Genomic DNA, 19695 nt, shown 5'->3' with positions numbered 1-19695 from the left:
TAATCTAGATAGATTAAGTCTCTCTATCGTCGGTAGGTGGCACCACCTATGAAATGTACCTAATTAACCTCTTAAGGTGACATCTACCGAAAACTTGTGTACTTGCTCTCTAAGCTTAGCCATATCAATGTACCTATGCAATAGTTCATAAACAATCCATAGTGTGGCGCTGTACGCGACTATATAAGCTTCTACATGTGTATAGATTAAATCACTTTTCTCAACTAGTCTTCTGTTAACATTAAATATAACTATTGTAATTCTCTGCTTTGATTCGGTCTCCATCACCTCCAACGCTGAACAACTCTTATTGGCCAGTTTAAACATCTAACTAAACGGACTCCAAATTGTTAATAATGAATTGACAAACACATCAGAACTGACAACAAAGAGTCGGCCATTGCACTCAATCCATGGTTTACGCGAGACTACCAACTTAAAGAAAGAATTAGTGAAAGAAGGTTAACAAAGAGAGTGTATAAGGGAGAAGTAGAAGAGGGAACTGGAAGGGGTAGACCTCGGCGGACTTTCTCTGATCAAATCGGGGAAATCCTGAAGAAAGACCAGGTCAAGAGCACCCTAAACCGACGAGCGTGTATGAGGAATGTCATGAAAGTGAATGAAGCGAAAGAGGTATGTCAGGATCGTAGTAAGTGGAAATCCGTGGTCTCTGCCTACCCCTTCGGGAAGTAGGCGTGATTATATGTATGTATTTAAAGGACTTCTTGAACCTCAACTCAGGTCTCTTAAATATGGCTGCAAACGTTGATAAAAGTAATTTTGCTTCACTTTTGAATTCCTGAATTACGAGTACACCATTACCGAGTGGTTGATTTGAACTCAATTGGAAAATTACATTTACCCAGCTCTGTTTAAGAAAGGTTTTCATAAACATGTCAAGAGATCATGGTAAGAGAATATATGGACATTGAAATCACATAGTTATTATTAATTTTGATTATTAATTTATATTAATTTATTTTGACATTTTATAATCAGTTCAGTTTTTTATTAATATAGTACTAAGTATATGCAAGCGTGTATACATCTGTAAAGGTACTGTTCGGGTTTACTAGGTACTGGAGTGCGACATACGCTTGAGCGAAGTATTGTTAGTGCTAAGTATAATTAGGCGATACACGATTGTACGACATGTCATTTGTGGGATATATTGCTCGTGCGAAAAATTATGAAACTGCACGATTGTAGAACGTGCCATTTGCGCGAACCATCACTAGTACGAAGTATTATTAGGGCGGTACACGACTATACGATGTGCCATTTTAGCGAACTATCGCTCGTACGAAACATTATTAGGCGATGCACGACTATACGATGGGCCGTTTGAGCGAACCATCGTTTGTGCGAAATATTATTGCTTTTTTATTTGTGTGCAATTTGATTAGGTAATGTTATGATCGACTGGTAGACAATGACTTATATGGCATTAAATCCGTCGCATCGTTGTCTTATTTGTGTCATACTATTGACTTGTATCATATTATATTGATTGAGTGTGTGATTTAAATTAATGACTTGTTTGTTAAGTGGGTACATTATATGCCTACATTTATATTTTTTTCCCTTAGAATGGTTAGAAGAATCCATAGGTAATAATCAAATTTCGTTGAGTCCTATCTAGCTATTAGCAGTAAATATACATATCTATTATATCTTGACTCTTTATCTATTCAAATCGGTGCACAGTGCAAAGTTAGCTTATACGGACTATATACTTGCAACTTATTTAAAATTATGTTTATTACTGGACAAGATACTACAATATTTTTTTAAAGAGTTATCAGATGTCATCGAGTGTCAAAATAAAATTTATTTTTTACGTCTGCTTATCATAGAGTAACTTATATCTGCTTATTAAAATATGGAATAAAGATATTCCGCTTTAGTATTTTTTTGTTTTTAAGGATGCCAAGAATTATTTTAAGTGTTATTATTCTAAAACATAAGTTCCCAACTGTTACAGACACCCAGCGACGATTTCCTAATCTAGTATTAAGTATAATCTTATTATATAAAATCATGTTTGGGTTGATTTGTTAAAGGATTGATTTAACTGTAAATTCTGTGTCAAAACATCAGTGTGTTAATAAGAGTTTTCCAGTGAGTTTGTTGTGATACGTGTTTAGTGAGTGATTGTAGTAATTTTTTGGACTCCATATCTGACACTACCCTGCCAAGTGAGATTCTCAGATACCAATTGGAACTAAAGAGGATAACTAAGAAGTAAACGCGCGTGTACTTGCACATGTAAAACTATTATATAATTATAATATAGGCTCCACATAGTACCCATGATAACAAAAAAAGGCAGGATTTATTCGAACAAACAATTGAAAATTATACCGGAAATTATTGCTCTCACTGCAGTGATAATATTGCTGTAAACAACCCTATTCTTAAATACTGGTCAAATGCATGTCGCAATAAAATAAAAACTGTGTTATAAGAAACTGTAATGACGCTCATCCACTGTTAACCAAAGGGCTAGCAAGTGTTTCTCGTAGCGGATCAGTTTCCAGCGCGAATTTTTTTTCTTTTTTGATTCGTTTACTTGTTCATTCCACATTCAAGACAAAATACATACATTGTTATATTACGTCAATTCATTTTTCAAACATAAAACATACTTCTGAAACGCAAGTTTCAAATTCACATTTATATACAGTCAAAAACCTTCATTTACTTCCAGGCCAAACTAATTTGAACCTTCTGCATTCGTATTTAAGTTTGCAAACGCTTAAACTCGTATTTGTATGGCTCGGTCTAGACGTGATGAATTCCAGTATTCAGCAGAATGAACGGGCGCAATTTGTACCCGATTCGATCAATATTACATTGTTTGGCTGCGAATGGCTTATTTGACTCTGTTTAGAGTTCTTTGCACTTGTATGTTGTATATTTCAACGAAATGTAGAGTACTTAGTTGCTCTGTTGAGGGTTCCGTTCCAAAAAGGTCTGTCACGTAGTTATGCCACAGAAACCATTTTACAAGTATCAAGGGTCGATCGATAGGGATATTCTAGTAAATTTATGTCGTGATAAAAACACAGGGATGGTGCTATAAACATTTTACTCAAATATGAACACAAGTTTCTGAGTATTCTTTCGTTTAATCTATAATCGTTTAGTTAATTTGTACAATTTTAAAGAATATTCGAATATTAATATTATAAAAAAGCTCTTAACAATTAATATGATGAACTTATCCTTTTTAGACACAGAAAACATTATTAAGATAACATCCTAACATAACACACACATATAGCTTCTCTTAAAAGTTATCTGCTTGTATTATCTATTACTAAGCTTTATTAATTTTAATTTCCTTATTCTACTTTTTCTTTTTCTGTTCAACATGGTTGCCAATAGCCGCTTATGTAATATATTTTTTAAGTAAATCGTATAATTTTCAGAATAAATTGTTACTTGCTCTAATATTTTTTTTGGAAATAAACTATTTGTATTTGTTGTATTTATTTACCCGCAGGTACTGATATGTTAAACAGGGTTAATATTAAATTAATAACGCAGATTTCATAAAATTTTAATAAGTCGGAGAGCAAAATCGTGTCAGGTCGTGTCTCTAACCGAATGACCATACTTTTCGCCCCATTTTCCCCTTCCATGTAAATTGGCTATTTAAAAGCCATTTATCAGATTTTTAAGAGCTATCATATGATCACGATCATTATCGATATCTTGGCAGATGATTGATGCAATGTCATGTAAAGAATCAGATGGCAATCTCTGCATGTTCAACTAATAGCATAGCCCGGTATTATTGGGCGGCAAAAACGTTCTAATGATTAGTTAAATATCGACTCAAGTATTCTCGATTTCTGTAGCAACAATTCCTATATCATAATAACAAATGCTACTTAGTTGGGTAAGATTCCTTTTCGGCACTAGGTAAATTTTTGTTCACATACTTATAAGGTGAATAACTGGCCACCGAGACATGACGCTGACATATTGACATTTTGACAATTGACTGAAATTTAAGTATCGCATTATGTTCAACGCAAATTAATACACAAATATACTTACTCAATACATAGATCAAGTGTTATGCCCACCGCTTAGGGGATCGGAATACATATAGACCAGGACAACAGGACTAATCAGGGTAAGTCACTTTCATGTATAAATTCTCATCTGGTTGATTTAAAAATAATCCATTCATACACCCACTTCCCGGTATAGCTTTAAGTATAATTATTAAATAAGCGTGTTAGTTATTGCAAGCGTAAACGTGTGACATTACCTAAAGTTATTTTGTTAATTAAAATTACACCAAATAATAATTCCGTTAATTTAATTGTAAAAGCGATTATATATACATCTATAAAAAATTACATAACGCTACTTCTTTACGTCATCATTTCATTAACATAGATACATAATATGTTTCGCTTTTTCCGTCAAACCAAATTGAATCCATCAAAACGGGGATGAATATTACGTACATTATCTACAAAAAACATAATAGTTTTTAAAAACCCAAGGGAAACTTCTAGTAATCATCATTTGATAACGCTACCTAATGACTCGAACCAATTCAGGTAAATTACAAAATCAACAATCATTATTTCCCAAAAACGGATACGAAGCGATCACACATCCTGATAGTCGAATAAATTGGTAGAAAGATTTTATCAGCTGAAAACAACCAAGTACAGCGAAATTGTTGTATCATTATGTTCGGAATATTTTACTAGAAACAACGTGGAAAATGAGCAAAACGAACAGTTTGTGGGGATTAAAACTTTTGTTTCTCATCGGGCTGGTTTGGCATGTAAATGGGGAGGAAAGAGGTTCGTCAACATATTCTATAAATATTTAGTGTGCAGTTGCGATTAGATTAGCCGAAAGATTTTTATACAGCGATTTGTCTTCGATGATTGTTAATTTTTCCTTAAAATATAATACACATTTTTTTTTAATTCGTTTAGATACATAAGTTTTTCATTACCTTTGTTGTGATTTACCATGTGTAGAATTGGTAATTAATTTTGTTCAACCACTTTGCTGATCGATCTGATCATACTTTGCCGACTGACATTTTCGGTAAGACGAGTGTTTACTGAGTATATTAGGATATTCCATTAACTGACAGAATCTACCTATATGATAGACACCGCATCAAATATGACATGGACAATTTCATATTTTTAAAATAGGATACTAACCTAACCTCAAACTCTGCAAACCTGCCTTATACACATGTCTCCCACCAGATTGCTTCTGGACATTAAGTGACCTACCCCCGAATTACTGTCTTTTTAGTTCCATCTCCACTAAACCTTGACCAATTCCGTACTCTTTCAAGTCACTGCTCCTGTAACAATCTACTTAAGTGCAAACTAAATCGCTAAACAGTATGCATTTCTGATTTGAAATCTAGTTAAAAACCGCATGACGCCTGTGCAATAACAATTGTAATATAATATATCAATTTTAATGTTATGACAAATATGTAATTCTTTCATTTTATTTATTAACAGAGAACCCATTCACTACGGTGGTGCGCAAAACCCTAATCAGCACTGCGCGGTCTTGCATGACCAAAGTCGGCGCGACGCAGACAGACCTCGAGTATCTCCGAAAAGACCCGCCCTATCCCGAGAAGGCTGCTTGCATCATCAAGTGCTTACTGGAAAAGGTGGGTACTCAGGGAGTGGTAAGAGCGGTTTTGCATGACCAAAGTCAGCACAACGGAGAAAGTCTTGAAGTATCTTTGGAAAGACCCGCCATATCCCGAGAAGGCTAGCTGCTTGCGTGATCAAGTGCTTATTGGAAAAGGTGGGTACTCAAAAAGTGGTAAGAGCGGTCATGTATGATTAGAGTCAGCGCGACGGAGACAGACCTCGAGTATCTCCGGAAAGACCCGCCCTATGCCGAGAAGGCTGCTGCCGCAAAGATAGCTGACCCCTCTGCATATAAATTTGTTTCCAGGGGGGGGGGGGGGTACTATCTCTTTAGCTGACTGTACTATGTACGAAGGTATACCTACCAATGGTAAAAGTAGTCATGTATGTCACATTGAAGAAATGTTACTTAGTTCTTGTTTAGTATCGAACACTTTTTTAAATCCAGAAACTATGCTAACTAATTTAGGATTGGCGCGAATACTCGTCAATACTTAAAAGGATCAACAAACTACCAAACACTCAGCGTCATCGTATATTCGTTTAAAAAAACGGCATAGACAAAAGTTCAATTTTATCCTCAAGAAAAAAACATTAAGTGTATTGCAAATTCAAAATACGAAAAGAACAGTCAGCAGAAGCGTCTACACGCCGAACCAGCAGTAAAAAATGTGAGCCAAACTATTTCAATCTGGATTAACATAAAAATATTCACTTTACGCCACAGCTCTACAAAAGTCTCTGTAGGTAACTAAGGTAAGGTTATTTTATTATTTGGAGAGGAAACAGATTATCTAGTGACGGATAGCCATAATAAACGTCAAACTATGAAAATATGAGGTTTACAGTCAAGGGGCACTCCCAAACTTCAGTGGTTACATAAATATGAAATTAGTTACATCAATCTCTACAACGAACTCCACATTACTTCTAATGCCATAGAAGGTTGAAACAAATCACACATTGTCACTTCGTAGTGTGACAAAAGTCAACTTACACAGATTTGACGACAATGAAAACTAGTGGGACAAGAGTCCATTTATCATAAGTCCTTATTAAAAATATGATTTTCAAACTTATAGATAGGCGTGGTCAAGAACAACAAGTACTCCAAGACTGGTTTCATGGCGGCAGTAACACCCCTCGTGTTTAGAAACAAAAAGAAGTTGGAACACATGAAAAACGTGTCGGAAAACTGCGACAAAGAGGTAAGATAATTCTGGGGACTATTTTGAAATAGTATAGTTCTGTGGAGACAGAGATATTAAAATGTATTTTTCACTTCAGCAGCTAGAACAGGGCAACTAAATTGCTGCTTAAAAGCCGTGAGCAAAATGAGATCACTCATTGAGCAAATTGTGATTTAGCTCACTGAGTGAGACAAAATGACATTCAAAAGGTGACCTTTAAATTCGAATGTCATTTCTATATGGGGGGGGCCTAATAAAAATTCGAAATACTTGCGATTCCATTAGTTCTTTCCCGTTCCCGTAGTTAGCAAAAAGAAAGAGGCAGGAAAACGTTCAAATGTCATTCGACTGTAAATTGACGGTTTATAACAGACCCAGCATTATTCAAAATCAGCAACGAGTATGAATTGATTGTAAAATAAAAGCAATTAACTTAAAAATAAAAAGATTATCACCCAAAATAATTTTTCTACTTTAAGCGATCTCTGCTTCTGGTCAAATATATGGTATGTATGATCAATTCCGCACCTGTCCCAATAAAGTTTTCGATCGAACAGTCAAATTCATTAGTACCATATCATATAACAAAATTTTAATTTTGTTTCGTTTTTCGTGTTTATTGCAATAATTAAAGTTTATTGTTAGAATACCATAAGAAAACATGGGTAAAAAGGGATGAAGTTGGATTACATTTTTTTTCAGGTTTTATTTTACCTTCTAATATGTTCTGTGTACTACACAAGACCAAAGTTGTTTACATCTCGGGCGCTGTCCCTTACTACGCTTATTATTCTAATTATACAATATTTCGCTTGCATGAGAGTCAAAATAAGCACTCTTCTGTCAAACTTTGCTCTCTTTTTGCACAAATAACTAATTCAACTAGACACTAATCGAGTCGAGTAAATAACAGTCCCTTATTTAATTATTTTCATAAAAAAAAATTCATAAAAAAATTTTCCTAAAATGTGACGCTCTAAACGTTTTTGGCATGGGCAAGTACTTTAGTAGTTGGATTCTGTTCTTTGATCAATTTAATCTTTATTTGTACCCATTCGTGACGATTAAAAATATGAGATCGTTTTTCAAATATACTGTATTTTATTTGGCAGTATTGAGTTACACAGCCGCGAGTTTGATTTGATCTTTTCCTTTTCCCTTAATTAAAAAAAAAAGATCGTTACTTGACAGCTTTATTCAATCAAAAACATGCGTTTAAATTCCTCGAGGATAAATAATGATTACATAGATTGATTATGTTTGGCGTCAGTATCTTTTTTTTCATTTATTAAGGAGCTTTTTCGATTGACCGAATATGTCGCCCCGTTTAAAGAAGACTTAATTAACAGAGTTAATATGTATAATAAACTTAATCACACTTGTCTGTCCTTAAGACCACACTTAACAATATTTAATATTTTTCCGACCACCTCGGACATAGGATTCGACAGGTAAGTATATAGGCGTCAGTATCAAAATCCTATTTGGATATATACCGATTTAATATATAATATATTTTTCCGCTGCCATTATTTAATAAACGGGATTACATCGAAATTAAAATCTTCTAAATTTAGTAACTGATAAACTGTAATTTTCACTCCTGTGGATAGCAGTAACAGAAGGCTTTTTAGAGCTGTCTTCAAATTTCAATCCAGAAATGAATGTATACCTCGCAAAATGGCCAAACTGCAAAAAAACTACAACGCAAATAGAAAAAAAAACTACAGCAAAAACCCAATGGTGAAAGAAGTGTACTACCATGAATACCTAACTTAGTATTAGGACTAAATCGTTTAGACTGTCTCAAAATGACTACTAGTGCTTAAAATATACAGTCAACAAAAATGAAACTTTTAGTAGTTATTTTATCGATTAAATTCACTGCAGATTTACCTTTATTGCCTATACAAAAAAGGGGTTGGAACGGAATAGAAGAACAAGCTCACAAAGATGACGCGACTAAGTCATTTATAAGATAATTTGAACGGAGGATCCCATCTGCCGGTCTAGCCAAGGTGCCAATAGTTTGCGCCGTAGCAAATGAAACGCTTATTAAACATGCCGTTTCGTTCGCTAAGTACACTACAGTGCGCCAAAAGAGTACAGACCACAAGGCAGACCAAACGAAAATACCTAGACAATGTGATATATATTGTTTGTCTGATATTGGACGCCTTTACCAGCATGGAAACGCTGGTAAAGGCGTCCAAAATCAGACAAACAAGGGGTAAGAGACAAAACGACAGGACCTAGAAGATAAGGACACTCGTAATTACGCCCCCGAAGAGCAGAAAATTTCAGAGAGCCTACCGTGAACACCGAAGTTCGCAAATTGCGGGCATCTTTCTCTTTTATTCCAAGTATTTAGAGTGACAGAGAAAGATGGCCGCAATTTAGCAAGTTGGTTCGACCTGAGAGACCTGCACATTGCGCAACTACACTACAATCCACAAATTTACTTCTGTTGTCTTGTTGTTGTTCTGGTGTCTGTTGTTGTGTTGTTGTCTGTCAAACGGCAGTGGATAAATTTTTTCTCTCTAATATGTTGTTGCAAGGAAGAAATGATCCAACTAACAATAACACATTGGAAAGCTGGCAAAAACGGATTAACACTCGTATGACCCACAAGGCTACTTTTTTTGTACATTGAAAAATGAAGCAAAGCTATTCGCTTCGAATTTATTCGTTTTAAACAATTTTAGTTTGATAGGTCACGCAGACGACATCGTAGGTTTTAGGTCCTTCATACACTTTTCTCAACCATCACTCCATTTCATTCACCCCATTAAACATTTTTTTTCCCTCAGCCAATTTTCACCCGACTCCTTTTTTATTCTATATTTCAATAGCCATTATGCGGAGAGCAGGGATCGTCTTAATATTGTTTAGGGTAGGGGTCAGTTATATATGCAGCTTACCGTAGATTTAAACTCATGGGAATGCAGCGGTGACCTTAATAATAATTTACTATAGGTACCTTTAGTTTTGTAGGTAGATTATTTAAGCTACCTTTAGGTAACATTTTAATAAAATTCAAAAATGTTATATGTTAAGTGTTTTCGGGTTATACTTATACTCCCTAATTTAATTTTGTAACAAGCAAAAACGTCTGCGAACGATGCTATTAAACTAAAAAACAAAATAAAAGTAGAAAAATTCACTGTTATTGGTGAGACTTGAACCCGAGCCACCAAGACCTCACCCAATACAGCAAATTTATTTAATATTAGCATTAACAGATAAACCTTACATGCTAACACTCTTTAGGTATATTTACTTCTTAACTTATAATAGCAATATACAATACATTTCTTTTTTTTTTTAGGTAGTTTGTTACATATTTAATTTTAACAATTTGAAATATAATTTAGTTTATAAAGGCTTTAAGTATAGCTATGTTTATTTTGTGTTGGAAGGTAGACTAGTAGTTAACACTGTATAATTATATTAGAAGGTAATAGAACTTTTTGTGACTAGTATCTCCAGGTAATGGCTTGATGCTACAAAAAGTTTTGATTCAGGGGTAAAAAAAACATCCAGGGAGCTGTCGCTGTTTAGAATATTGTTTATAAGCGTCAGAGCTACGTGCAGGGGGGAGGCGGAAAGAGCGCGCGTGCGCGCCGGCGGGACGGCTAACAGGCCGCGTTGCCTCGCGCGCAACTGCATGACACTCGTACGCAGGACCCTCAATGGGACCAGGGCAAGTAGTTCCGGATTAATTGTTAGTCCTCCGATCAGTTTTAAAAAGTATTTTACTAAATACATATGCCTTCAAAACTCGAGGGACGTGTAGTCTACCATTCCGAGAACGAAGAGAGTTGGGTAGAGGTACGGGTAGCGTCCATACATTTTGTGGTACAAAAAGCGCACAAATGACTTTTGTACTTTTTCCAATTGGAGCGTAAGGACCGTATCGAAAAGAAAGTAGACAACTTTTCAACTGCATATTTTTTTTCACGGACGTCATAGACACAAATATGTTTTATTGAAATATAAACCTATTTCTTAACTCTATTAAAACTAAAAATAAATTGGACGTTCTATCATATCTGTCAAAATGGGGAAGATTAATTTAGAAGTGAGAAAAAATATTTTGGACGACTGGTGGAAAAATAAAGGGTTAACTATAAGAAAGCTTGCTAAAAAATACAATGTTAGCCCCGCAGGCGTACATAAATTAATTAATAAGTTTGGCACTACTGTTACCTTAGAAGATCTACCAAAGTCTGGACGAAAACGAGGCCCTTCCGACCCGGAATTGCAAAGAAGAGTCGTTCAAATGTTCAATCGAAAACCAACTCTGTCTATTCGGGATGCTGCTCGTAAAGCAAAAACTTTTATAGGAATGATCCAGCGTATCAAAAAAAGGTGCAACCTGAAGACGTACAAAAAACAAAAACAGCCCAAACGTGATGAAAAACAGACAGTTGCTGTTCGAAAACGCACCAGAAAACTTTATGACCGAGTTCTTACAAAAAAAGTGCAGTGTATCATAATGGATGACGAAACTTATTGTAAATTCGATTACAAAACTCTACCTGGCCCACAATTTATAACAGTTTCGGCAAATAAAAAGGTTTCTCAAAAATATAAGTCGATCAATATGGAAAAATTTGGAAAGAAAATTTTAGTTTGGCAAGCAATTTGTCAATGCGGACTGAAATCAAAAGCTTATTTCGCTACGGGAACTATAAATGCCCAAGTTTACCGCGACGAATGCCTACAAAAGAGGTTGTTGCCTTTTATCAAGAAGCACAGGATGCCTACATTATTTTGGCCAGACTTAGCCTCCTGTCATTATGCGAAAGTGACTAGAGAGTGGTATAAGGCCAACAAGGTAGATATTGTAGAGAAAGACATGAACCCGCCTAATTGTCCGGAAGTTCGCCCTATCGAGAGATACTGGGCCCTTATGAAAAGATATCTTCAAAAAAATGCTAAGGCTGCAACTTCCCTTGCTAACTTTAAAAAAAAGTGGCATATTGCTTCTGAAAGCGTGACGAAGAAAGTCGTCCAAAACCTCATGCAGAACATCAAAAGGAAAGTCAGATTTCAGGCAAAGTAGGGGCATTGCAGTTGTTTATCTAAAAAAATATCCTTTTTCAGATTACATATTTCTATTTACTTTTGTTATTTTTCAAAAACACGATCTAATTATATAGCTTTTACATTAAGTAGTTGTCTACTTTCTTTTCGATACGGTCCTTATATTGGTGTTCATGGGGATTCCAAATGGCGGAATTCGTTTCCAACTTGCTGCGCACATATGCATTATATAAGACGCTAATAGCGTCATTAGGGAGGCCCTAGCGACATCTACCGTAAGAGTGTTACACCTCTTAAACGGCTAGCTAATTTAATTTGAAACAATGTTTGCAGGTAAACCACGTGGAGTCGTCGCCGTGTGAGCTTGGCAACGAAATAACTACATGCATTTTTAAATATGCACCTGAATTGCATTTAAAAGCCTAATTTATTTTTTGTAAGTGACATTAAAGCGATTAGCATGACATTTTGTTTAATTATTATTTACTTAACTATTAATCACAATCATAATCATTTATTGTATAATATTAATATTACATGTCAATAATTTACAAAAAGTATTGAATAAAAAAAATCATTAGAAATTTAAAATCGAATAAAAAAAAAAAATGAAATAATATAATCAATTATGATATACTCTAGGTATGTAACTCATAATTTAAGCCTTCAAAAATCGTCAATGCTATAAAATGTGTGCTCGATAAGCCAAATTTTTAATTGTATTATTACTGCTTATATATCTGGCACAGAGAACCAGTATTTTGCGCCGTCCATTGTTGTCGGCCGACAAACAGAAGCGGAGCATGAATCTCGTGCCCTAAACGCATAAGCGCCATGAGTTTTTCAGCGCTTACGACGTTTTGGTCGCGTGGTACAGGTTACCATTGCGAAAGTTTCAATGTTTGGTATGGCTTCTTAATAGTAATAAATAACTCAATGTTTTTATTATTTAAAAAGAGGTAGTAACATAACATTGATTATATTTTCCAAGCTTGTATAGGTTGCATATTACTATATTTTTTATTTATATGTGTAATTTTTTGAAACACTTTTTGAAACACACACATTGTCGGGCTAACTTGACAGTTGTGAGTGCATTTTTTAAAGATAGGACCCAATCTCAGCACAGTCTTCTTGAACGCTCTAAGTATTCACAGAGAAACTGCCACAATGTCTTGGGATTTACAAGAAGTTGTGACTTATTTCAGAAATGATACTGAAATAGCTTCTGCTATCACTTCAGCTGAATTCCAGACGGTTTTCAACCCTGAAGAGCATTTTTTGAACCTCTTGAACCTCTTGTAATTAGTAACTATACACGAGTCGTACAAACAAACCAATTGTGTTTTGTTTCACATCACAAATGGTAACTAAAAATATGTGAAAAATGAAATATATTCATTTTAACGATGCAACACAAATGAAATACATGCATTTCATCGAAACAAACGCTCGCTTTACTTACCATAAAGGTTTTATTATTTAAATTAGTTAAAATTCACTGTAAATACTTATATCTATGTGTAAAAATTGAATATAATCACAATCTAAGTACTTAATCCAAAAAACGTATAGAATTTTTTATTCTAACACAGTTCCGACGTTCAATATTAAAATAATATTAATAATCTACGATAGATGGAACTTTCAGAATCGTTCGCCCACAATAAGCCGTTCGCCTATAGTAATATGTTGCCCAGGGTGTCTAACCAAGAGACCAATCGTTTGCGCCGTAGCGAACAATACGCTAATGTCTCTCTGTCCCACTAATATGGAAGAGTGATAGAGAGATATTACCGTATTGGGATTGGCATCTTTGCTAGGTCGTCTGTTATGGCAAAACAGGGTATCTTACTACATATTTCCTACATAAGTTGTTTTACCGTAACAAGGCAGAATGGCAACTTTTAAAAACAAATGTAACATATTTTGGCGGAAATTTTAAGAAAAAATTAGTTACGATAAAGGTTTTCCTAACGACAACCTATCTAGGTTAAGGTAAGTGAGGTTTGTAAAAAAAAAAACAAGTTTAAAGTAGTTACTTTAAGCTCTTTTTCTTTACAAACTTTTTGTTTACCTAATCCTGTATAATTATGCGAAAAACAATAATTGCAGATTTTATTCTATTCGCTAATAGACAAGATCCAGAGGAGCCTTGCGCCCTGTGGACCCTTCGAGAAAATCAGAGATAATATTCCCATATCCCTAACCCATGCTTAAAGTTTACTATGTTCAGCCTTTGTTACGTGACGGATAGAACAAATGTAATGAATTTCAGTAAGTATTATATACGTGATATAATCTGTTTCCATAGTTTTATTTTATGAGTAACTATCGCAGTAACCGTAGACGATATCAATATAATTAAAATATCCAACTAAAGGTCCTATTTGATAGTCCATCTAAGCTTACTAAGACAAGAATAGAAAAAAGTAAAGGAAGTTTCATTACATCATTTTTGTCAGCATAATGACACTTCCTACGGACCAAGGTAATTCTGCATACCATTTGCAATAACAAAAGGTGGCAATGATCAGTTATTTAGTGTGCCAGTTCAAGCATTTGCTAGTAAACGCAAGTCAAATGTATGAACTCGCACTTAACACGAATTTATGAATAATCGATTTTGATCGCTATATCCGCAGACTTTCGCACTTTGCCGACTTTCAATTATACTTTTAGCTATCGCTTTGCCGACTTTGATTTTTAATATTTTTACTTCGCATTTAGCTGACCTTATACAACCTATTGGAGTTAGACAGCACCTAGCAGACTTTTTTTTAATATCCTATGTAACAACGCAGGACAGTCAATAACAAGACCGAAGTGATGTCACATAAATCCTCCAGCAAAAAGCAGCTTCCATATAATTGAAGTTACGCTCTCATTTAAAGACGACAAACATAAATTATTACCTATATGAAACTCGGCATTAACATTTACACAACATTAATCTTTGTCTGATTTATTATTTCAAGAAAATAGAGAGAGCACAAACTTTTTTTAAACTTTTCCATACTCGCTCTAATTTCATTGTATTACAATTTCTAGTAACAAAACCTAAACAATATTTTGAACCGAGTACTGAAAGTAATACTCTGAGGCCGATCCGAACGAACGTACAGTCAGCGTCAAATACTTTGTAGCAACTAAAGTAGCCAAATAGTTCGGTACACCATATATTTAGTATGATGTACCGAACTATTTGGCCACTTTGACTGCTAAAAATTATTTGACGCTGACTGTACATCAGAATATTTGAATCATGTTATTTAGTTATCATGCATTTCGCTCCTACTTTTTCCGTACATGTATAGGCACGGGCGAGACGATAACTAAATAACTGATAATTTGCACACTCCATTGATACAACATAAAACGACGAAGAGAAAATACTAACCAACGCAGAATTGCAGAATAACATATTTGATTTTACATTTCATTTATCAAGATAAATACCTCATTACACTGGCTTTCTCATTGAAACAATAAATAAACCATTTTCAATAAAACTTATTCAATCTGAACTGAACGAATCTCTTACAAAATATCCTTTTGAGCAAGACTGACAATAAATATTTTTAACGACACGTTTTATGAATATTACATGTAGACTCTCGATTATTATAGTTTAAAACTACGAGTAATATTTTATATAAATTTGTAAAAGAAAGGAAAATATTGAATTTCAATTGTAATGTTTGACGCAACGCATGAACGTTCCGTCAATCATTTGTTTTTCTTCGGCGCTCCGTGTTCGAAAGTTTTCTTTTTATTCTAGCCGGCCAGTACACGCGCATTTTTTTCATTAAAGTTTTTATTATTGACGCACGAGTTTAAAAATTCAAGTTAATATATGAACGTTAAAAGTTGAATATTTTAGGCGTAATGTGAAAAACTTATAAATGAAAATATATGTTTTGCGTGTTCTTAAACTGCGAGATGTACATTTTTTGCGGAGCGAAAAGCCGGGAAAGCAATATAATACCAGTAACTGCCACTTGGGCGGCGCTACTGTCAACGTATTCAAAGAGTTTTGCGTACTCTTACTTTTTAATTTGTGGTTAAGGTAATATAAGTATAGCGTCTAACGCTGTATAATTTGATTAGTATTAAAACAAAATAATAATAATATTATTTTAGTTTACATTAGGAATATTTAGAGTTGGAAAAAACAACTCAAAAGTCTTGAATAATGTATATTAAGCAACATTCATGAAACTTATTTTGTGTAAAGGCGGTTATCACAATGGATGCGATTTGCAAGTCGCTCCGATGTGCGAGCGGGATGTCGCTATGATACGCGCATAGCGCTGTCTCGCTCAAACATCGGAGCGATCTGTGAATCACGTGCAGTGTAATAACAGCTATAGAGTCGGACCAGGCTAACTCTGCAATTGATTTGCTATGAATAAGTCTGTCAATATCATAATTCAAATAATGTCAATTTCTCTGAAAATATGACATTCATAATGACACTTATTCTGTTTCGTTTAGATGGACACTACTTGGATTAGTATTTTAAAAGGGATATTTCTTTTTTGTTTATCGGACTGCATCAGAAAGAGGGTAATGTTTTTCGAGCGTATGTATGTATGCCCATTTCTTTGGCACGCCGTACAGCCTAAACGGCTGGACGTTTTTTGACATATGATGCGAGGTAGTTGAATTCGTCAGAATTGTGGTAGTGACATTGGCTATATAAATTTGGAAATTGACGCCCACATATGAAAAAAAAGGGGCAGGGGGGTTCTTACCATATCCATATGGGTATCAAATAAAAGCTAGTGAAAAGACCATTTGGAATATATATGTATGTAGAAGTCGGGTTTTTAGTTTTTTAAATTAATTAACTTGTATAGTGGGATATTAAAAGTGTAAAATAATGCATGGAAAGCAATATTTATGACACAAATCTTGAGAACTAGCACGTTTAGCTTGTTTTGCCGGGTCACGTGCAACATCAACGAGGGTGGGAGGGGGTTAGGGTCGGCAACCCGCATGTAACTCCTCTGGAGTTGCAGGCGTACATAGGCTACGGATACTGCTTACCATCAGGCAGGCCGTATGCTTGTTTGCCACCGACGTAGTATAAAAAAAAACATATTTATCTGCTGTAGTTTACAAGTGACCTTGGACAAGTTTAGTCTAGACCTTTTTTTTTACTATATTTCGTTTGTTTTTTTAATAAAACCTTTTTTTCACATCATTTCGACCGCCGATTATGACCGATATTATGGATATTACCGATAAATATCGCCATAAATCTAAAATTGGTAAATAATTGGAGATTGACGCTAATTTATTTTCTGATTAAATAGATCGATTTGATCATCCCGTCTGGACTGGCCTTCGGGAAGAGGCATATACTCAGCAGTAGGTAAATAGATAAATAGATATAGAGATCGTGGCAAAAATCAAAAAGCTTAAAGTGAACGAGCAGAATTTAAATAAAACATATAACTATTAGAGTTATACGGACCAAGGTAACTCTGCATGGTATTTGGAATACGCTATAATATTGTAGATTTATCAGTAGGTAATCTGTGGATGATGCTGTTGGTTTCATACTTTATTATTCTTTGTATTCTATTTGTGTCTAAACGTGTATGTTACTGTTTTTTGAACCAAATAAAAAAAAACAGAGTGTGGCTATGTTATCATTAATGTCAAAAAAACATGACGTTTACATTAAATTCTATCGTCTGTTATCTGAGCGTTTCTTTTTCTGCCACTTTTTATGTAGCATGTTTTGCCATTTTTGTGTTATTTCTAGTCAGGATCGCTAGCCTTTTTCAACCTTATAGGAGAAAAAAGTGTCCCAAAATTTTCCATACATTTTTCAATCTTTCCTTTTTGTTACCGCCATACAAAGTATATGGGGAAATGGTTACACATTATGGAAAAACTCTGGGACGTTTTTTATCCCATTATGATCAAAAGAGCTCATGATTCTGGGTGGTAAACACAAATTTATGAAAAAATACAAAGTAGCATTTTTTAAGTAACGCTCAGCTATCATGGAAAACTATTCTACGTATTTCACATCATTAAAATACCTTATCTTCATTAAAATGATCTATACAATGTAGATGCTACATAACTATAACCATAAAGAAGTGTTTTATAATGCTATTTTTCATTTATTATTGCGATGAAAACACGCATTGCAGGATTTTGTGGGTGGCCCGCCGGGCCCCAGTTGGTGCCTCCTGGCATAGCTTAGAACAGTTAATGCAAAAAAATGCCCGAAGTATGTTATATATTTGTAATCTACTCACAAAGACATTATTTGATACCTCACATGGTATGTTATCGGTTTAAAGAAATTTATTTTTCTCATAAGAATATTTACAATTCACTTACATGAGAAATTAACACTTATTTAACTATGATATGGTGAGCGTATGCATGCTTATGTTTAGATTTACAAAAATCGCCTTAAATTATCTACACTATATTATTTTACAGTACTAGAAAATTATCCATTTATAAATAACAGTATACAAAAAAAAAAAAGTTGGTAGGTACGTGTTCGATGGGTAGACTTTAAAAAATAATCACACGGAAGATGAGTGTTTACGCACCGCACTATTCACGACATTGTTGCACTGCAAAAGATAGATAACGCTGTACACAGATTAAGGTTGGATGGATGTGGCTTAAAGCTTGTTGCGTGTCTCAGAGCGTACTTGGTCAGTTACGTAAGATTTAAGTAGTTTTTTAAATAGTGGCATTGATTTTGCATCTTTTATGCTTAAAGGAAGAGTATTATATAAATTTGCACCTTCATAGAGGACCGTTTTTTTTCCGTAACTCGTACGTGGTGGCCGAAGTACTAAGTTATTGCAATTCCTTAATTTAATTTTCTGTATGTCTCGTTTCTTTTTAAATGATATTTGGACATGCAGGTCTTTTTGTATTATTTTACGTATTAGTATACAGGTATTGTATTTATAACTTTGATGTATATTCATTATTTTTGTCTTTTTGTATAATGTTGTAGAAGGTGTAAGGTAATCGAGATTAAACAGGACCTTTATTAGTTTATTTTGTGCTCGTTGAATAGCGTCCAAGTGTAAGGCAGCGGCAGAGCCCCATATTTCGATGAGGTAATCTATATGTGGTTTTACAAGAGTGTTGTAAATGGTATAACGAACTCGCATCGGAAGACAGCGGGCTATACTTCGCAATGCGCCAGTGAGGGAATTTATTTTAGATTTAATTTTGTCAATATGTGTTTGCCATGTTAGTTGTTTGTCTAATATAAGGCCGAGGTATTTTTCTTGCTCTACTCTGTTGATAGGTTGATTGTTGTTATCAGAAAAAAAATTAGTATTTTAGTAATTTCCGGTAACAGAAAATACGCGGCACTGATTATTTTAGAAACATTCCCTACTTTGAACTCAATATTATATCTTTGCAATTTTAATTCCGATTTGAATGACTTCTCAAAATGTCAAAAACCTTTTAACGATATGCGCTAGTGATGCACTCTGGCGGCAGGACATTGCAGTAATTTTCCCCATTATAGATAGGTACACTTAAACCTTCCTTAAGAATCACTATATTGATAGGTGAAAACCGCATGCAATTCTGTTCAGTAGTTTTTGAGTTTATCGCGAACATACAGACATATAGAGTTATAGACCCAGCGGGGGACTTTGTTCTATAAGGTGTAGGACACCGACTGAATAATGGCACTTATATTCGAAATTATTCTAACATTATTTAACCAGCTGTAGACCTCGCGAGCATAGCTTAAAACTGAATAAATGTAGGGTTCC

General features: G+C 34.6%; 2 protein-coding genes across 2 annotated transcripts in view; both read left to right on the top strand.

Annotated features, from left to right (window-relative positions):
* The window catches only part of LOC133524741 (uncharacterized), a 306772-nt gene that overhangs the window by 170196 nt on the left and 116881 nt on the right, over window positions 1-19695 (top strand). The gene's annotated exons all lie outside the window — the stretch shown is intronic.
* LOC133524720 (uncharacterized) lies at window positions 4385-12372 on the top strand. The gene is made up of 4 exons (XM_061860861.1): window positions 4385-4835; window positions 5526-5683; window positions 6752-6877; window positions 12242-12372. The coding sequence occupies exons 1-4, from the start codon at window positions 4754-4756 to the stop codon at window positions 12332-12334; spliced, it is 459 nt and encodes a 152-aa protein (XP_061716845.1). The 5' UTR covers window positions 4385-4753; the 3' UTR covers window positions 12335-12372.

This window comes from Cydia pomonella, chromosome 14 (assembly GCF_033807575.1).
Source record: "Cydia pomonella isolate Wapato2018A chromosome 14, ilCydPomo1, whole genome shotgun sequence".
Classification (NCBI taxonomy): domain Eukaryota; kingdom Metazoa; phylum Arthropoda; class Insecta; order Lepidoptera; family Tortricidae; genus Cydia; species Cydia pomonella.
The sequence above is the reverse complement of the archived record's forward strand: the minus strand, read 5'-3'. Positions and strand labels throughout refer to the sequence as shown.

Coding starts and splice junctions, on each gene's coding strand:
- LOC133524720 (XM_061860861.1), top strand. CDS start 4,754: ATGAGCAAAACGAACAGTTTGTGGGGATTAAAACTTTTGTTTCTCATC. Junction 4,836..5,525: donor TGTAAATGGGGAGGAAAGAG/GTTCGTCAACAT, acceptor ATTTATTAACAG/AGAACCCATTCACTACGGTG. Junction 6,878..12,241: donor CGGAAAACTGCGACAAAGAG/GTAAGATAATTC, acceptor CAATGTTTGCAG/GTAAACCACGTGGAGTCGTC.